The following is a 14418-nucleotide window of genomic DNA, read 5'->3' as shown; positions in this document are numbered from 1 at the left end:
TGCACAAGAAATACGAAGGTGTTTCTTCATTGATCAGCCTACTGCAATTTTTTTATCGAAAAGGACATTGAGGTGGTTCTGTCAGGCAAGCATAAATTGCTGCAACATATATGATACACAATGCAGCTATGCGTTGTTTTGCGAAGGAGAGAAGAGATTTGTCCCCCACACATACGAACAAACATGGTAGTGCAATATAATGTTTGTACATGCTATAGTCTTTTTATAGCACTATTATTGCTGATTTATAGGTCAGGAAATTCAAATGCCTACAGTGTTTATGATGAAGCTTGGCTTGCAATGTTCCATGAGCAAATAAGGACAACACAAAATTTCTCTTGGAGAAAGAGGAACAAAGTTTACTTTTAGCTTAGGTCACGCTCCTAAAAATTATGTAAAGCAAAAAGTGACAACATGCCAAAGTCTATAAATGATCCGGCCTAGGTACTGAAGTTATCAATCCATCAATGTTGATTTCATCAAATTTTAGAGAAACTTGTTATACTCCATGTTTAATTTTTTTTAAAGGAATGTTTCAAGCTTTTTCAATGGTGCCGCTAACTTTTTTCAAGTTTTCTGCAATTGAAATGCCTTTCTTAATGTTCTTAAAATATACCTTTAACTGCATGGTGTATATATGATACGCAACAACTCTGAATCATAAAATCACAACCGAGCATTTCTTCAGAAAAGACAAGTTTGTTTAGGCATATTTAGCCTAAATGAAGACATGTCTAATTTTTTTACAAGAGGAAATTAAACTTTCCCTCCTATTATTTTTCTTTCTGCAGTATATAGCCATGTGCAGCTAAAGAGACTAATTTTTATATGTTTATGATGATTGTCGACGTTCATCTGAGAACAACAAGCCTTCCCAGAGCCAAGTCATGCCTCCTAACACTGGCTTTATTCCCTAGAGCACATTGTTTACATGTGCGCACATTCTGCATCATTTCGTGAGACAAGGGCTTGTTTCTGGTTCAGAGCCTATGATTTGATGCCTAATCGGAGGACCCTATCAAAGATGTTCTAGAAAGGTCACTTCTGCGGCAATTGGTATGCATCGACTTGTCATGGTAACAATTTCCAGCAGCAGTTCCCAATGCAAGGCACAGCATCCAAAACCAGCTCATTGTCTTCAAACTTTTTGCAGTTCGCAGCGTATATAGACAAGGAAATGCAGACTTTTACTGACAATGGCTATGCACTGCTTGACAGTGACAGTTCAGGTGCTGCTGTTGCAGAAAGCTCTGTGTGCAAAAGTGGTCGGAATGTTCAGCTGTTAGAAAACCCTACAATGTGCTCTAGTGTTGCCTGCACTAGAGACATTGAAATAGCCATGCTGGATGTTGCTCACATGTTAACTGATGGCAACCCTGCTCGCGCTAATGTCCTAAGTCATTCAGAATTTTGTTAGAATTCTAATAAGTGCAGAGATTACACGAGATTGACTAACATCGATATTACTTCACCTATAGGCTTGCTGCACTAAATACAGTCAAATCTCGATATAATGAAGTCACTAAAATTGTCAATTTGCTTCATTATATCGAAATTTCGTTCTATTGAAATTCGACCTTTTACAAAATAAGCACAGTTGCCGATTGATTTTTCTTACATGGAAAGGGGCCGCAGAATTTTCAGAATTATCAGTCTATAGAAAAAAGCAAACCCGAATGAGAAAACAACTCATTTTGATAAATTTAAGAATCAGCGACGAATGATATGGTTTCATGCTATTTACATGGACAATATCTTCACATCGGCAGTATGAATTAAGCAAAGCCAGCCACGTTTTCATATCTAAAGAACGAAATAAGGCATCGTGTAGGTTTTTTCAAATGGGCGAAAAGACATAGATGGTTGGTCCAAATTGTTGAAATAGGCATAACGCACATCGTGCCACAAGAAAATTGTGCAGAAATGAGAGTGGCACAGTCGTGGAGCCCAATATCGCACCGGCGCACATGCTAGAGCACACATCGCACCATGCTGTGCTGAACGCAGCACGCCTCTGCCATGGAAGCATGCCTTCAAAACACGTGACCAGGCGTGACCTTCTTCATGGCTTCCAAAATCTGCGCAAGGTGGTCACTCGCTCATCTCTAAGGCCATATCATCGTTGTGGTTGGACTGTTCTGGGGTGCACGCTCCTATACACTGAGTTTTGTTGCGCTTCCATGCCTTGGCACTTCGTGTCTGTCCTCTTTTTACTATGACTGAGTTTGAAGTGTTTGTTGTAGCAGTAAGTCTACTTAAAAGTTCGTTATATCTGGAAGCAGTTTCCATAAAGAGGGTTGGAAAATCGTAAATGCACTGAAGTGTGGCTATTATAACCGACAGATCGTCATATCTGGGATCGTTATAAGTGGGTTCGACTGTATAGTTATTAATGGATTCGACTTATTTGCCACTGAGTGAAGCATTACTGTTCCAGAATACATTTACTCGAACCTAACGCGCACCTTTTTTCCGATAAAACGGGTAAAAAAATTGCATGTGCATTAGAATCGAGCACGACCCTAAATCCGCGCTACTATATCGCCATCAGCATTCGAAAAATGGCCTCCTCATACGTGCTTCTAGCCTAGCTGCCATAGCTACCTCCATGTGCATACCTACAGGTTGTATGTGTAACCAGGCACTGGTGTAATCTAGTCTACCGCCTGTCTTCCAGTTTTCTGCGTCTATTCAATCAGCATGGAAGCGCCGACTGTGATGACACACCGAGTCCGCCATGATGCCGCATTTAAAAGGAAAGTTATCATGTGCGCGGAGACAGACGGAAATCGGGTCACCATCACGGTCATTCGGATTTCCCAAAACTTGCGTGTGGAACTGGAGCAAACAGAAGGAGAATATTTTCGCCAGCAAAGTAACAAGGAAGGGTTTCAGTGGACCGAAGCAGGGCCACTTCGCCGAAATAGAAGAGCTGCTCGTGAAATACGTGCAAGAACAGCGAGCGGCACGGCGGCCTGTGACGACCAATCTGCCCAAAGAACAGGTGATGCAGTTAGCCCCTATAGAAAGGGCTATGTGGAGTGACTTCAAAGCGAGCAGGTGATGGCTATCAAATTTTATGAAAAGAAACGGCTTGTCTCTTCAAAGGCGGACAGGGATATGCCAAAATTTGCCCGAAGAATATGAAGAGAAATTGCACAGTTTTCAGCGGTACATTTTGAAGTTGCGTCATAGAAACGGCTACCACTTCGGACAGATTGGAAATGCCGATCAGACACCGCTCTACTTTGACATGCCTGCCACCACAACCGTTGAAAAGAAGGGGGCGAAGCAAGTGCGCGTTTTGTCTTACGGCCAGGAGAAAACTAGAGTCATCACAATGCTTTGTTGCACTGCGGATGGGCACAAGCTGCCCTGTAACTTTTCTTCAGACGAAAGACGCTCCCAAAAGGAATCGTGTTTCCGAGTGGCGTGATTGTAGGCACAAATGAAAAAGGTTGGATGACTACAGATTTGGTCGCTGTTTGGATTGACAATGTTAGGCGGAAGAGACCTGGCGGCAGTTTGGGTCTGTGTGGGATGCTAGTGCTTGACACGTTCAGGTGCCACCTTTACTAGTGCATCAAGGACAAGCTGGCTGCAGTCAACACTGACTTTGTCGTGATACCCGGCGACGTGACATCGCAGCTCCAGCCACTCGATGTTTGTTTGAACAAGCCAGTGAAAGATAGAATTCGGGCACTCTACACCGAATGGCTTGTCAGTGGCTGCCACGAATTCACGCCCACCAATTAATGAAGCGTGCCTTGCTGCAGGACTTTGCTGGATGGGTGAAAGATGCATGGTGCGTGATCCCGTCTGCTATGGTCAACAAGGCCTTTAAAAAGTGCGGGATTTCGAATGCCATGGACGGCACCACGGATAAAATGCTTTGGTCTGTTGATAGCGATAAGGAGTTGTCTGATAGCAACGACGAGTGATATTTATTGCCCCACGCGACTCGTACCAGTGCAGTGAAAATCTTGGCGGCAAGGTACGCAGCTTCCATTTGTATTTTATTCTTCGCAACTTTAGTGTACAGGGAATAAATCTGTTTTTTCCAAATGAAAGAAAATAGTATTTCTATATAGAAGCACGAGGTGCGCGGCATTGTACTCTATTTTTTTTGGTCATGGAAAACGGGTGCGCATTACAATCGCAGGCACGTTAGAATCGAATAAATACGGCACTGTTTCATAGTGCCTAAAAATTTAGTACAACCAGTAAAAAAAGGCAAAAGAAAAGAGCACAATGGTATAGAGTTAAAATTTTACAAAAGTAAAAAAGAAAGAATTCTGAACACAACACTATTACAGTAATTCTAACCCCAACTCTCCAGACAAAAACGGGCATGACAGGTATATTGTGACCAATTTTCTAGAAAATAGCACCCTCTATGTGACCTGTCAGCTTTAGCACAGCCGAAGCAGGCAGTGTAACAGAGAAGGCTATGACTGTACAAAGAAGTACCTCGTCGTCGTCTTCCTTGAGAAGTTCCTTTGCAGCAAGCCTCTCAGCGCTCAACTCAAGCAGCATTGGATGCGTCCAGATGTTGCGGAGCATGTTGAAGTCCCAGAAGAGCGAAGTGCCTACCCCTGCCTGTTGGCGGCGACCACGAGCAAGGTGCTCCAAGAAGTGCCGGTATAGTGCCACCTGCACCTCCGACAGCCGCACGCTTATCACATACTCACACTTGGGAGGCAGGAATGGAGCCAGGGCACCGTAATCACAGCGCTGCAAGCAGGCAACAAGTCAAACCTCAGTCAATGGCATGCTTAGAAATTATATTATACAGTAGACTTCCGTTATTTCGACTTCAGTTAATTTGATTTTTCGGTTAATTCGACTCCAACTGAAGGTCCCGACTTGCACTCCATGAATTTTTATGGGCCCAAATGTTCATTATTTCGATCCTAAAATTGGCATTCGCTGGATAACTTGAAGTGACCACTCCACAAGCATGTGCCTGATCCATATGGTGACCGTAATAATGACCCATTTAGTGGCAGTGTCTGTATCAGTAGAGCTTAGGGAACAGCAAATGCATTGTGCGTAAGTCATCCCCAGTCAAAAACACTTATTTTCAACCCACCATAGGAAGATTTTCAAGCAATAACAGTAGCTCACAATGTCTGATTACAGGATTTACATGATTCTAATGGGTGCCTTTTGTTTTCCAAGAATATTGGGCCAAAAACTGCCTGTGCAATACAAGATACGAAAGCAAAACGGCCTTTGCGAAGTTCGTAGGCTTTACTGCATAACATACTGTATTGCGCCAAAACTGACTTTAAAAACTATGCGACAAAGTTGATTTTAGGAAACCGGCCGTCATCGAAAAAATTGGGTGCGTGTCAGATTTCTACTTTGGTTAGAAGCTCAAAGTCATTTTAACATTAGTTTTCTACATTTGACACACAGAAAGTAAGTGCACATTTCATTCGGAGGTGAGTTTAAGTCGAGCAAATATAGTCAAATGACTCAGCGGTGTGTTTTGGTGTTTTTTTTCTGGGTCTTGTTTAATTTGGCCCACCGGATAACTGTGTCAATTTCGTCGGTCTCGTTAGGGTCAAATTAATGGAAGGACGGTCTATACAGTTATCTAAACGAATAATAAGAACTTCCACATGCGTGTTAATGCGATTACCATTCCTAGGATTACCATTCATGCTGAGGGAACCATGTAGGAAACCAGCCATTGGACCAACCAGGGTCACTTAGTATGTGACACTGGGTATGGGTCACTTTAAATGAACCTCTTTTGTGCCAACTTGTTTGGATCACTGGGTATGTGGCACTGGGTATGTATCGCTCTACAATGAGCCTCTCAGATGCCAACTTGGGCCACTGTATGTGTGCTGCTTTTCAATGAACTAAATTCTTTGAAGTTGATGCAAGCTTGGGTCACTGGATATGTGCCATTGAGTATGCGCCACTCTTCAATGACAAAAGAATAATCTTTCAAAATTTCTCCAATGCCGAGTGGAATCGAACCCACATTGTATACAGCAGAACTTCACTTATGTGATTCCTTTTCGTACGATTTCCCAGCGCCAATTTGTGACTGAGAACGAACACAGACATTATATATAGTTCAACTACCCGTGCATTAGACCTACAAAACTATTCCTTGATATGTGTGTGTGTACACTGCGAGGATGCGAGACTCTCGCGCGTCCCCTGATATCTTGTTTTCCTGCACAGCTTCCATCTCCTGCAGTGCGGCTTCGCCACGTGGCCTGGCACCCGCGGCAGTCAGAGTGGCTGAAGCGCAGTATGAGAGATGGCGCGAGTGTTGCGCTCCGGCGGGGTTACTTAGGCGCGGGAAAGAAAGGCTCTTCTTTCTTGGGTTCGAGATCGTCAAGCAGCGCGGATGTGCCGCACATGCGCTGATCCATGCTTCTGCGAGACCATCTCGTGAAGTCTCATTCCAACGCGCCATCATTCGTGTGACCGTACGCGCGAGCGACCAGGCGCTGGGATCCAGCATGGGGCGAACATATTCGCTCGCTATATCCGGTCGCGGTGAGTCTGACTTCTAGATTTGTCGCACGCCCGTCGGCATGTTTTGTGATAGCAACTCGGCTAGCAGGCATTGATCTATGAAAGGTGCAATAAATGCCCTTGTGATTGTTTGCACTACTGTGTTGTCGTTCCTTTGTCCCAAGAGTACGTGTGTGAGAACCCCACAACACACACACACACACACACACACACACACACACACACACATGCCGTGCAGTCCACTTATTACGATATCAAGAAGAACGAAAAATCCAGTCGTTATAACCGATCATTGCTGTATCTGATCTGCCATTAAAAAGAAAGAAAAAAAAGAAGGGCTGCCGAACATACCTTCGTAGCTCCAAAAACAAATTTGCCACTTACGATAAATCGACATCTGAAATCTGCACTTGCTTTCGTTAAAGTTTCAGGTTCACAACTGCGGTGTGCATCGCGTCCAGCGGCTGTGTGAACAGTGGAGGTTATAATTTAGCACGCATGAAATCAATGAGTGACTCTATCAATGACAGCGCACTTTGCATGAACATTGGGGTCCGTTTCAAAGATGGGCCACTGTCAACCTCGTTGCCTCTGTCACACAATGCCAACGTCTGTCGTGACAATGATCGCCTCGTCGAAGGCAACACTATCTGCACTCAGAAACTCTCCCATCGAAGAACCACCTACTTTATCACCAGTAGAGACGTGCCCCCACAGTCCGGCAATGTCAGCGGCTGTGGGGGTTCAGCGGTGGGGGTTCACGGATGTGTGGGGTTCACACATGGGGGTTTCGCCCTAGTGCACAAAGCCCGCCATTTCCGTTCATCTGCACAGTCACAGGTTCTAGCCTTCATGATCGTGGCGCTCGCGGTTTCCAGAATCATCGATATCATAGACTGCATGAGTCTTGCAAAATTTGCAGCTTCGTCCCAAGCGTCACAGCTTTGCACTTCGTCGGCACACCGACCACTGCCTCCGCGGCACATTTCCACGCTCCCTGAGCGAGAGAGGGAGACTGTAGAAAGGGTGCGCCTATGTGATTCGCTTCTAAACTTCTTTTTTTTTCTCTGAATGCTCGCCAGCAATGCAGAGGCAAAGCAGCTGGCACCATCTTGTGGCACGCTGCGCCAACTTGCAATGCTCTGAATCAGCGCGCTGGGGGGACACGCTGCACAGTAATGGCGGCACATACGAACTTGCGGAGGTAAACTTTTTGCCGCATCTTGGTTAAGGGGAACTTAGCAAAGCAATCTTTCATACTTATTATGGATGGAAAACGCCGCCCAAAAGGCAGAATTCCGATCGTTATACGTAATGCATAAATTGATACTCTGAAGTCAGCTCATTGTTATAACCGATATATTGTTTGCACTGTGTGTGTGTGCGTGTTATGGTGTCTTACGATCTCACAGGAGTACCAACACCACTGGTTTGAGCTTATCGAGCCACAGGGTCGCGTGCGTGCGCGCGCGCGTGTGTGCGTGTGTGTGTGTGTGTTATGGTGTCTTAGGGTCTTACAGGAGTACCAACCACCAGTGGTTTGAGCTTATCGAGCCATAGGGTCACATCAGCCGTTGCCTCCAGCACGTCGCAGCGCACGTGCTCAGGCTGCAAAGGGGCTACCAGGCGATGCACACAAGAAAGCAGTATTGCCCCAAGTTGACAAAAACCTTTTACAGTCGACTCCCGTTAATACGAAGTTCACGGTGACTGCAAAAAACTTCGAATTAAACGAACTTCCAATTAAGCACAAAACACAAAAAACGGCACTTTATTTGTGGCGAAATAGAGTATTTTCTCTAAGAAAAATAGTCGGTCATCTTGGTTTGCTTCTTCTTGCCGAATCGCGCTGCTGAAAGCAAGTTCTGCAGGCTGTAGATGTGGCGGAACGCTTCTTCCGCGTTACCTTCAGCAGCAAAGAAGCGCTCCACGAGAGCAAGGCCCGCAGCTACATCGGCAGCCTTAGGTTGCGGCTCGCCTTCAACGTCATCGTCGCTTTCCTGGGTCGCTTCCTGGGGCCGAATAATCTCTACAATTTCGCTATCCGTCAGCGCACCGCACGTTTCGACCGCCTTGTCTACGGCTATGTAATCTTCAAAATTGACGTCCCCGAGAGCATCACCAAAATCAGTGCCGTCAAGCTCGCTTATTGACGCTTCCTCCGCTAAAATTTCAGAGACATCCTCCGAAGAAGCTGCCACAAAACCGCAAGCCCTGAAGCAGTTTGCGATTGTTTCTTGCTTCACACGATCCCATGCTCGCGCCAACATGTGGATGGCACTAAGCAGGCTCACCTCGTACTTTGTGGAGCTATCCATACACAAAATCATGCGCTCGAGGAGGTGCCGCCTGTACAGGACTTTAACATTCTTGATGATGCCTTGGTCCATTGGATGCAAAACAGCCGTTGTGTTTGCAGGCAAAAATGCGAGGCGTATTGCACTCAAGGCTGGCACATTCACGTGAGCACTGCAGTGATCGACAAGGAACAACACCTTGCGGTTCGAAGCAGCAAACTTGCGGTCCAATTTGCTTATCCAGCTCTTGAAGATTTCGGCCGTCATCCACGCTTGTTTGTTCGCCTCATAGTCCACAGGCAGCGTCTTCATGCCTTTAAAACATCTCGGCTTCGCGGCTTTCCCGATCACAAGTAACCGACATCATTCTGTGCCAGTCATGTTTGCCGCGATCAGCACCGACACTCTCTCCTTGCTGCGTTTGCCCCCAGCACAGTCGTCGTCCTTGAATGTCAGGGTCTTCTCTGGTAGAAGCCGATAGAAGAGTGCAGTCTCATCTGCATTGAAGATGTCTTCCGGTCTGTATTCGGCGAGATGTTCACGCAGCTTTCCGTCCTTCCACGTGGCGCATGTTTCCTGGTTAACGGACGCCTTTTCACCACACACGCTCTTGAAAACCAGGTCATGGCGATCTTTAAAGCGCATCAGCCATCCATCTGACGAAACGAAGTCATAGATCCCCAACATTGCTGCAAGCGTTCGGGCTTTCATCGCAACGATGTCTCCGCTGAGAGGAAGTTTGTTGCTCCTGGCCTCCCTAATCCAAACCAGCAGAGCCTTCTCCAACTCTGGGTAAGCGCCGGTGCGCATTCGCTTCCGAGAAGTCTTGAACTTGTCGTTCTCAAATGCATCCATTATTGTGCGCTTGTTCTTGATGTAGTTTGAGAGCGTGTTCGGCTTGATTCCGTACTTCCGCGCTATGTCTTGTTTGGCAGCACCTCCCTTCTCAACTTCCTTCAAAACCTCGACTTTCGTTGCCAGGTCAAGCGTGCGATAAGAGCCACGGTTTGCCATGGCTATAAACTGCGCGACTAGGTACAGTCAATTCCGAATCACCCGTGGAACAACCTAGCCTACGAGCTACCCGCGCAAAGGCGCTCGACCAACACACGCCTTGACATACGCTGCGCACGCTGAATCTCTCACAATCTTGCCACTGCCAGTATGCAGCGCTGCATGCACCTATGGCACCCGCGTTGCCTCCATGATCAGCTCCGGCCACGCGCGGCAGCCGCGCGTGGCCTCCGGCGGGAGCCACTTTGCCTCCTGCTGGAGTTGATCGCGGAGGCCACGGCAGTGGTAGCAATGGATAATCGCACCGCTCCAAGAAGGATGGCGTTCCGGACGGCTGCGGTGGCGAGGACGCCAACGCGGAGCAGGGAACTGTTGCAACACTTGAAAAATTGCACATTCTACCAAAGAATGACGGTCACCTCGAGGATCTCGGCTGAAAATTAACTTCCAATTAAACAATATTACTGGATGAGGACTTCGAATTATCGAGTGATTTCTTCTATAGGATTACATGCAAAACTTACGGGACCAGCACTTCATTTCTAATTAACCGAAAATTCCAATTAAGCGGCTTCAAATTATCGGGAGTCGACTGTATTGTCTTTGGTGGCAACCAACAATGCAAAAATGCCTGGCCCCGACGTGGTATGAGAACAAAAGGAGTCATGCACCAAGGGTGAAAATACAGACAGGGGCGCCCCTAAACCACGTGCGAGAGCACAGGCTCGAGCTGGTACTTGCCACTAGGAAAAGTTCCGGCAGCTATACTACTTGCTCTCGCGATAACCAATGGGCCAACTCGCGAGAGCTTGGGCAATCTCCTTCAGCTTGGGCCTCCGAAAAGTGCAGCTCGGCGTGGTACAACCTTGCGCGAGCACTAGGTACCAGTTCTACGGCTTAGCATCCGAAAAGTATCAACCCAACGTATGCGCTCCCCACACGAGCAAAGGCACTATGCGCAAGCTCAAGTCCTAGTCACAAAGGTGTCGGCAGACAAGGGGAAAGCATGTATGTAGCAGTGCTGTCCCGCAAGTAAGAGACCAGCGCTGCCGTCGGGAGGAGCCAAAACGGTTATCCCCACAATGCGAGCGCCCCCACCGCAATCCATTGCGAGTGGAGTGCCACCGCCGACAACCGTCACGAGGGGAACGGGGCAGAGGCATAGGGATGGCACAATAGGTGAGTGCCAGTGCATTCCTCAATCTCCACAATATATACAGTCGCATCTCCTTAATTCAAACACGCTTAATTTGAACTTCCGGTTTATTTGAACTGACACCGTGGTCTCGTCAAAGTTGCATGTATTAAAATGGGCGAAAATGGCCGGTAATTTAAATGCGCAAGCATTTGTGATGGTCAATTCAAACATACTGCGCTCGAACAATTATGTCAGCAGCGCACCAAATCATACAGCGGTGCCTCCGACCAGCATTGCTCTGACTCCACCATAGAGGAAAGGCTTAGGAGAAACCCCTCAATGCCACGCGCGAGAAAAAGAAAACCGTGGCAGAAATTTTACCCTCTCTCAAATGCCAAGGTCGCCATTTCTGTGTCGCGCCATAATGGCCCAGCTACACTAGAGGCAAAACGCGTGCCACGGGAGGGTTCGGTCTTAGGCGGATTTTTCGGGGCCTCTCAGTGGCAAGCGAACCGCTAGCGGAGGAGACTAAAAAGAGTGGCCCCTACAGTGACGTACGCGCGGGACACTGGTATCATGTGGACCCGCCCGACCGCTTGTTTCGCACTATTGTCTGCTTGCATCAGCTCATGCTCACGCTTGTTTTGGTTGGCCTGGTTGGTCTCGTTCATGCTTGATTTTGACAATGACGTGCCTAAATTTAGACGTCCCGATGGAAAGGTTGTTGGAGACAACTAGACAGACCTTGAATCCGAGGACACACAGGCGACACCCAGTACCTCATTCTTCTTGTCTTTTGAATGTGGGATGCCGCAACAGAAGAGAGCACACCAACATAATTATGATCAGCGGCAACGACTTCATCACCTTGATAAGACACGACTCGCATTAAGATTGCAGAACAAAGGTACACAGTGCAGATCTGTCAGCAGACGAAGGAAGAACAAGCGAGCATGCAGAGGGAAGCAGCAGTGGAGGCGCAATCCAGTCTCGGCAATTCCACTGCTTCGGTGGCAGTAGGTGGCAGAGGTAATTAGTACCATCCAGCAAGCTGGTGGGAAAGCAAATCAGTTTCCTTCCTGCCCTTCCTTGCAACTACGCTCCCTTCGCCCTCCCTCTCAACTCGCTCGTAACTATCTCATCTTCAACAGTCCCCGCGGGCCCGCCTCTGCACCTGTGTTGACGCCGCCAGCTTAGCCTGCTTCTTGAAGTTTCATTTTCTGCCGTTATCGGGAAGCAAGTGTTGGGGCCAGCGTGCGAAGTTTCGTGGTCGTCACTTGCTGTGTGCATGCGCACCACGATATTTCATGATTCCCACCGTTCGTGCATAGTGCTACGGTGTATGAATACTTCAAAAGCAAGTTCTTCTTTTAATTCGAACTTTCTTTCGAGCCCTTTCGAGTTCAAATTATCGAGATTCAACTGTTTATACAAAAAAAAAAAAAAAAAAGCACTAGTTGCACTTCATTTTATCTGCGACTATGTCATACGTTTTCCAGCTGCTAGATCCCATGTCAACATGAAAAGGTACGAGACACACAAGATTGAGGGCAGTAGACGCTCACAACGGCGACTTCCCTACTGTACTCACCCGCCCGCGTCACATGAAAATGCCACCACGCCAAAATGCCAATTCCGGTACCAGCAAATCTCATCGCGTGTTATTACATGCTGCCATTCACCGCTATCGCTGCCTGCCCACTGCATCTTTACCTATCTGGCTCGCACCGTGTGTGGCATAGTGCTGCTGAAAGCATACTGCATGCTTTTAACAGGTGATAACTCAAACGCACCATTCCTTGCAGCGGGAAGCCTGCAGTGAGCATAATGTTTTGCTCTGTGGGCATCGGTGCATTGTATTCAGATGGCCATCAGCTTGATTTTGTTTTGGTTCCCTATCACCGTCTTAAAACAATGATGCGCATCTTGGGTCCCATAGACCCCACAAGCTCCCCACGCCTTAGCGTCCTGTGTAGCAACGATTTGTGCCAAGTGGGCATGTCAAAACTTCCCACCAAAACACTCCACCAAAAAGAACCCAGGCTGAATTCGAGGAGCGCAAACGTAAGGTTGATGAAACTGCAAAAACAATGTGCACATTGCATCACTCGGGCCACACCGGATCAGCGTGCGTTGGCGTCTCGCGCTGCAACTATTCGCGCAACACTTCACATTACAAGTCAGTTTGCCAAATTTTTTAGTGACTTCACATCTTACATTTTCCCAATTGCAGTGAAACCTCGTTAAACCATAGTTGGCCAGAGCTCAAGAAGAGTACGTACCAAACGGTAGTACTGCTTAGCCAAAATAGCGTAAGACTGCCCACTTACCTATAAAAAATAGAACTCAGAGTGTGATGAAAGGGCAAAAAACATACAGTATTTATTCATTTTGCGTGACAAAAGTCTGTTATTTTTGTTTCATGCCACAGCGGCCTAGCAGTGACGACAGCGGCCTCTAACTCACTTAAGCCACGAGCCAGCTTTTCCGCCAGCCCTCTCTTCTCGGCAAACACCCGCATGAGGCTGACATAACGTGCAGGTTCTGCCACTCTCAGGCCTGAATCGCCTGTACTGTCGCTTTCTGTGTCGTCTGCATCGCTGTTGTTAGGCGACACTTTGGCAACAACAGAGGCAACGATGGCTTCGTCAGACATGTCTGCAGAAGTCTGAACTTCGCTGTCGATGTCTCTGAAGTCTGTGAAAGAAATGCTTTCTGTAACACTGTGCTGCTCCACCACTTCAGCGAGCAGGGTTTCACCAGCTTGGTCAATGGTGTCAGAAGACTGGTGGACGGTGTCACTAGCATCCTCTGCATCACCCGCACATAATGTGAAGCCAGCACGCTTGAACCAGTTCTGCAATGTGGCCAATTCAACCTGCCGCCACAGTATTTCAGCAGGTGAATTGCGCCTTGCAGGTTAATTGAAACAGCCTTGCCACATTCAAGGGCTACAAGAATTCTGCACAGCAGATTCTTTCTGTAGAGCTGTTTCACAGCCCGAATGAGACTGTAGCCCCCCTTGCCCCAGGCCCGCGCCACAGGCCACGACTCACTCCATGTGCAGCGCCCGTCAAGAGGGAGGCGATATAGCAGTGTGATATAAAAAATAAAAACAGAACAGTTCAAAACCCAACATTGCCAGAACTGGGTCCTTCTCGCATTAGCTCCGACAACACCTTGGTCCAAGCGCTGAGCAATCGCTGTGGTATCAGGAGGCAGAAATGCCAACTTCACAGCCGTAAGGTTATCAAGCGTGATGTGCACCATCGCATTATCCAAGATAACAATTCTTCTGTTCTTCGCCACAAAACAGCAGTTATTGAGGGGCATGTACTCCTCAAAAAGTTTTGAACTCATCCACGCTTTCATATTGCTGTGGCAGATGAGTCCAGATGGCAATTGGGTGCCTTTGTGACATCTAGGCTTGGCCGACTTCCCAATCACGAGAAGTGGAAGTTTTTC

General features: G+C 47.3%; 1 protein-coding gene across 1 annotated transcript in view; it reads right to left on the bottom strand.

Annotated features, from left to right (window-relative positions):
- Positions 1-14418, bottom strand: part of LOC142579407 (uncharacterized) — a 135862-nt gene that overhangs the window by 46099 nt on the left and 75345 nt on the right. The window contains exon 17 of the mRNA XM_075689553.1: positions 4471-4734. Within this exon, the coding sequence (XP_075545668.1) occupies positions 4471-4734 (264 nt within the window). The remainder of the gene's footprint in view (positions 1-4470; positions 4735-14418) is intronic.

Source organism: Dermacentor variabilis, chromosome 4, assembly GCF_050947875.1.
Source record: "Dermacentor variabilis isolate Ectoservices chromosome 4, ASM5094787v1, whole genome shotgun sequence".
NCBI classification, from domain to species: domain Eukaryota; kingdom Metazoa; phylum Arthropoda; class Arachnida; order Ixodida; family Ixodidae; genus Dermacentor; species Dermacentor variabilis.
The sequence above is the reverse complement of the archived record's forward strand: the minus strand, read 5'-3'. Positions and strand labels throughout refer to the sequence as shown.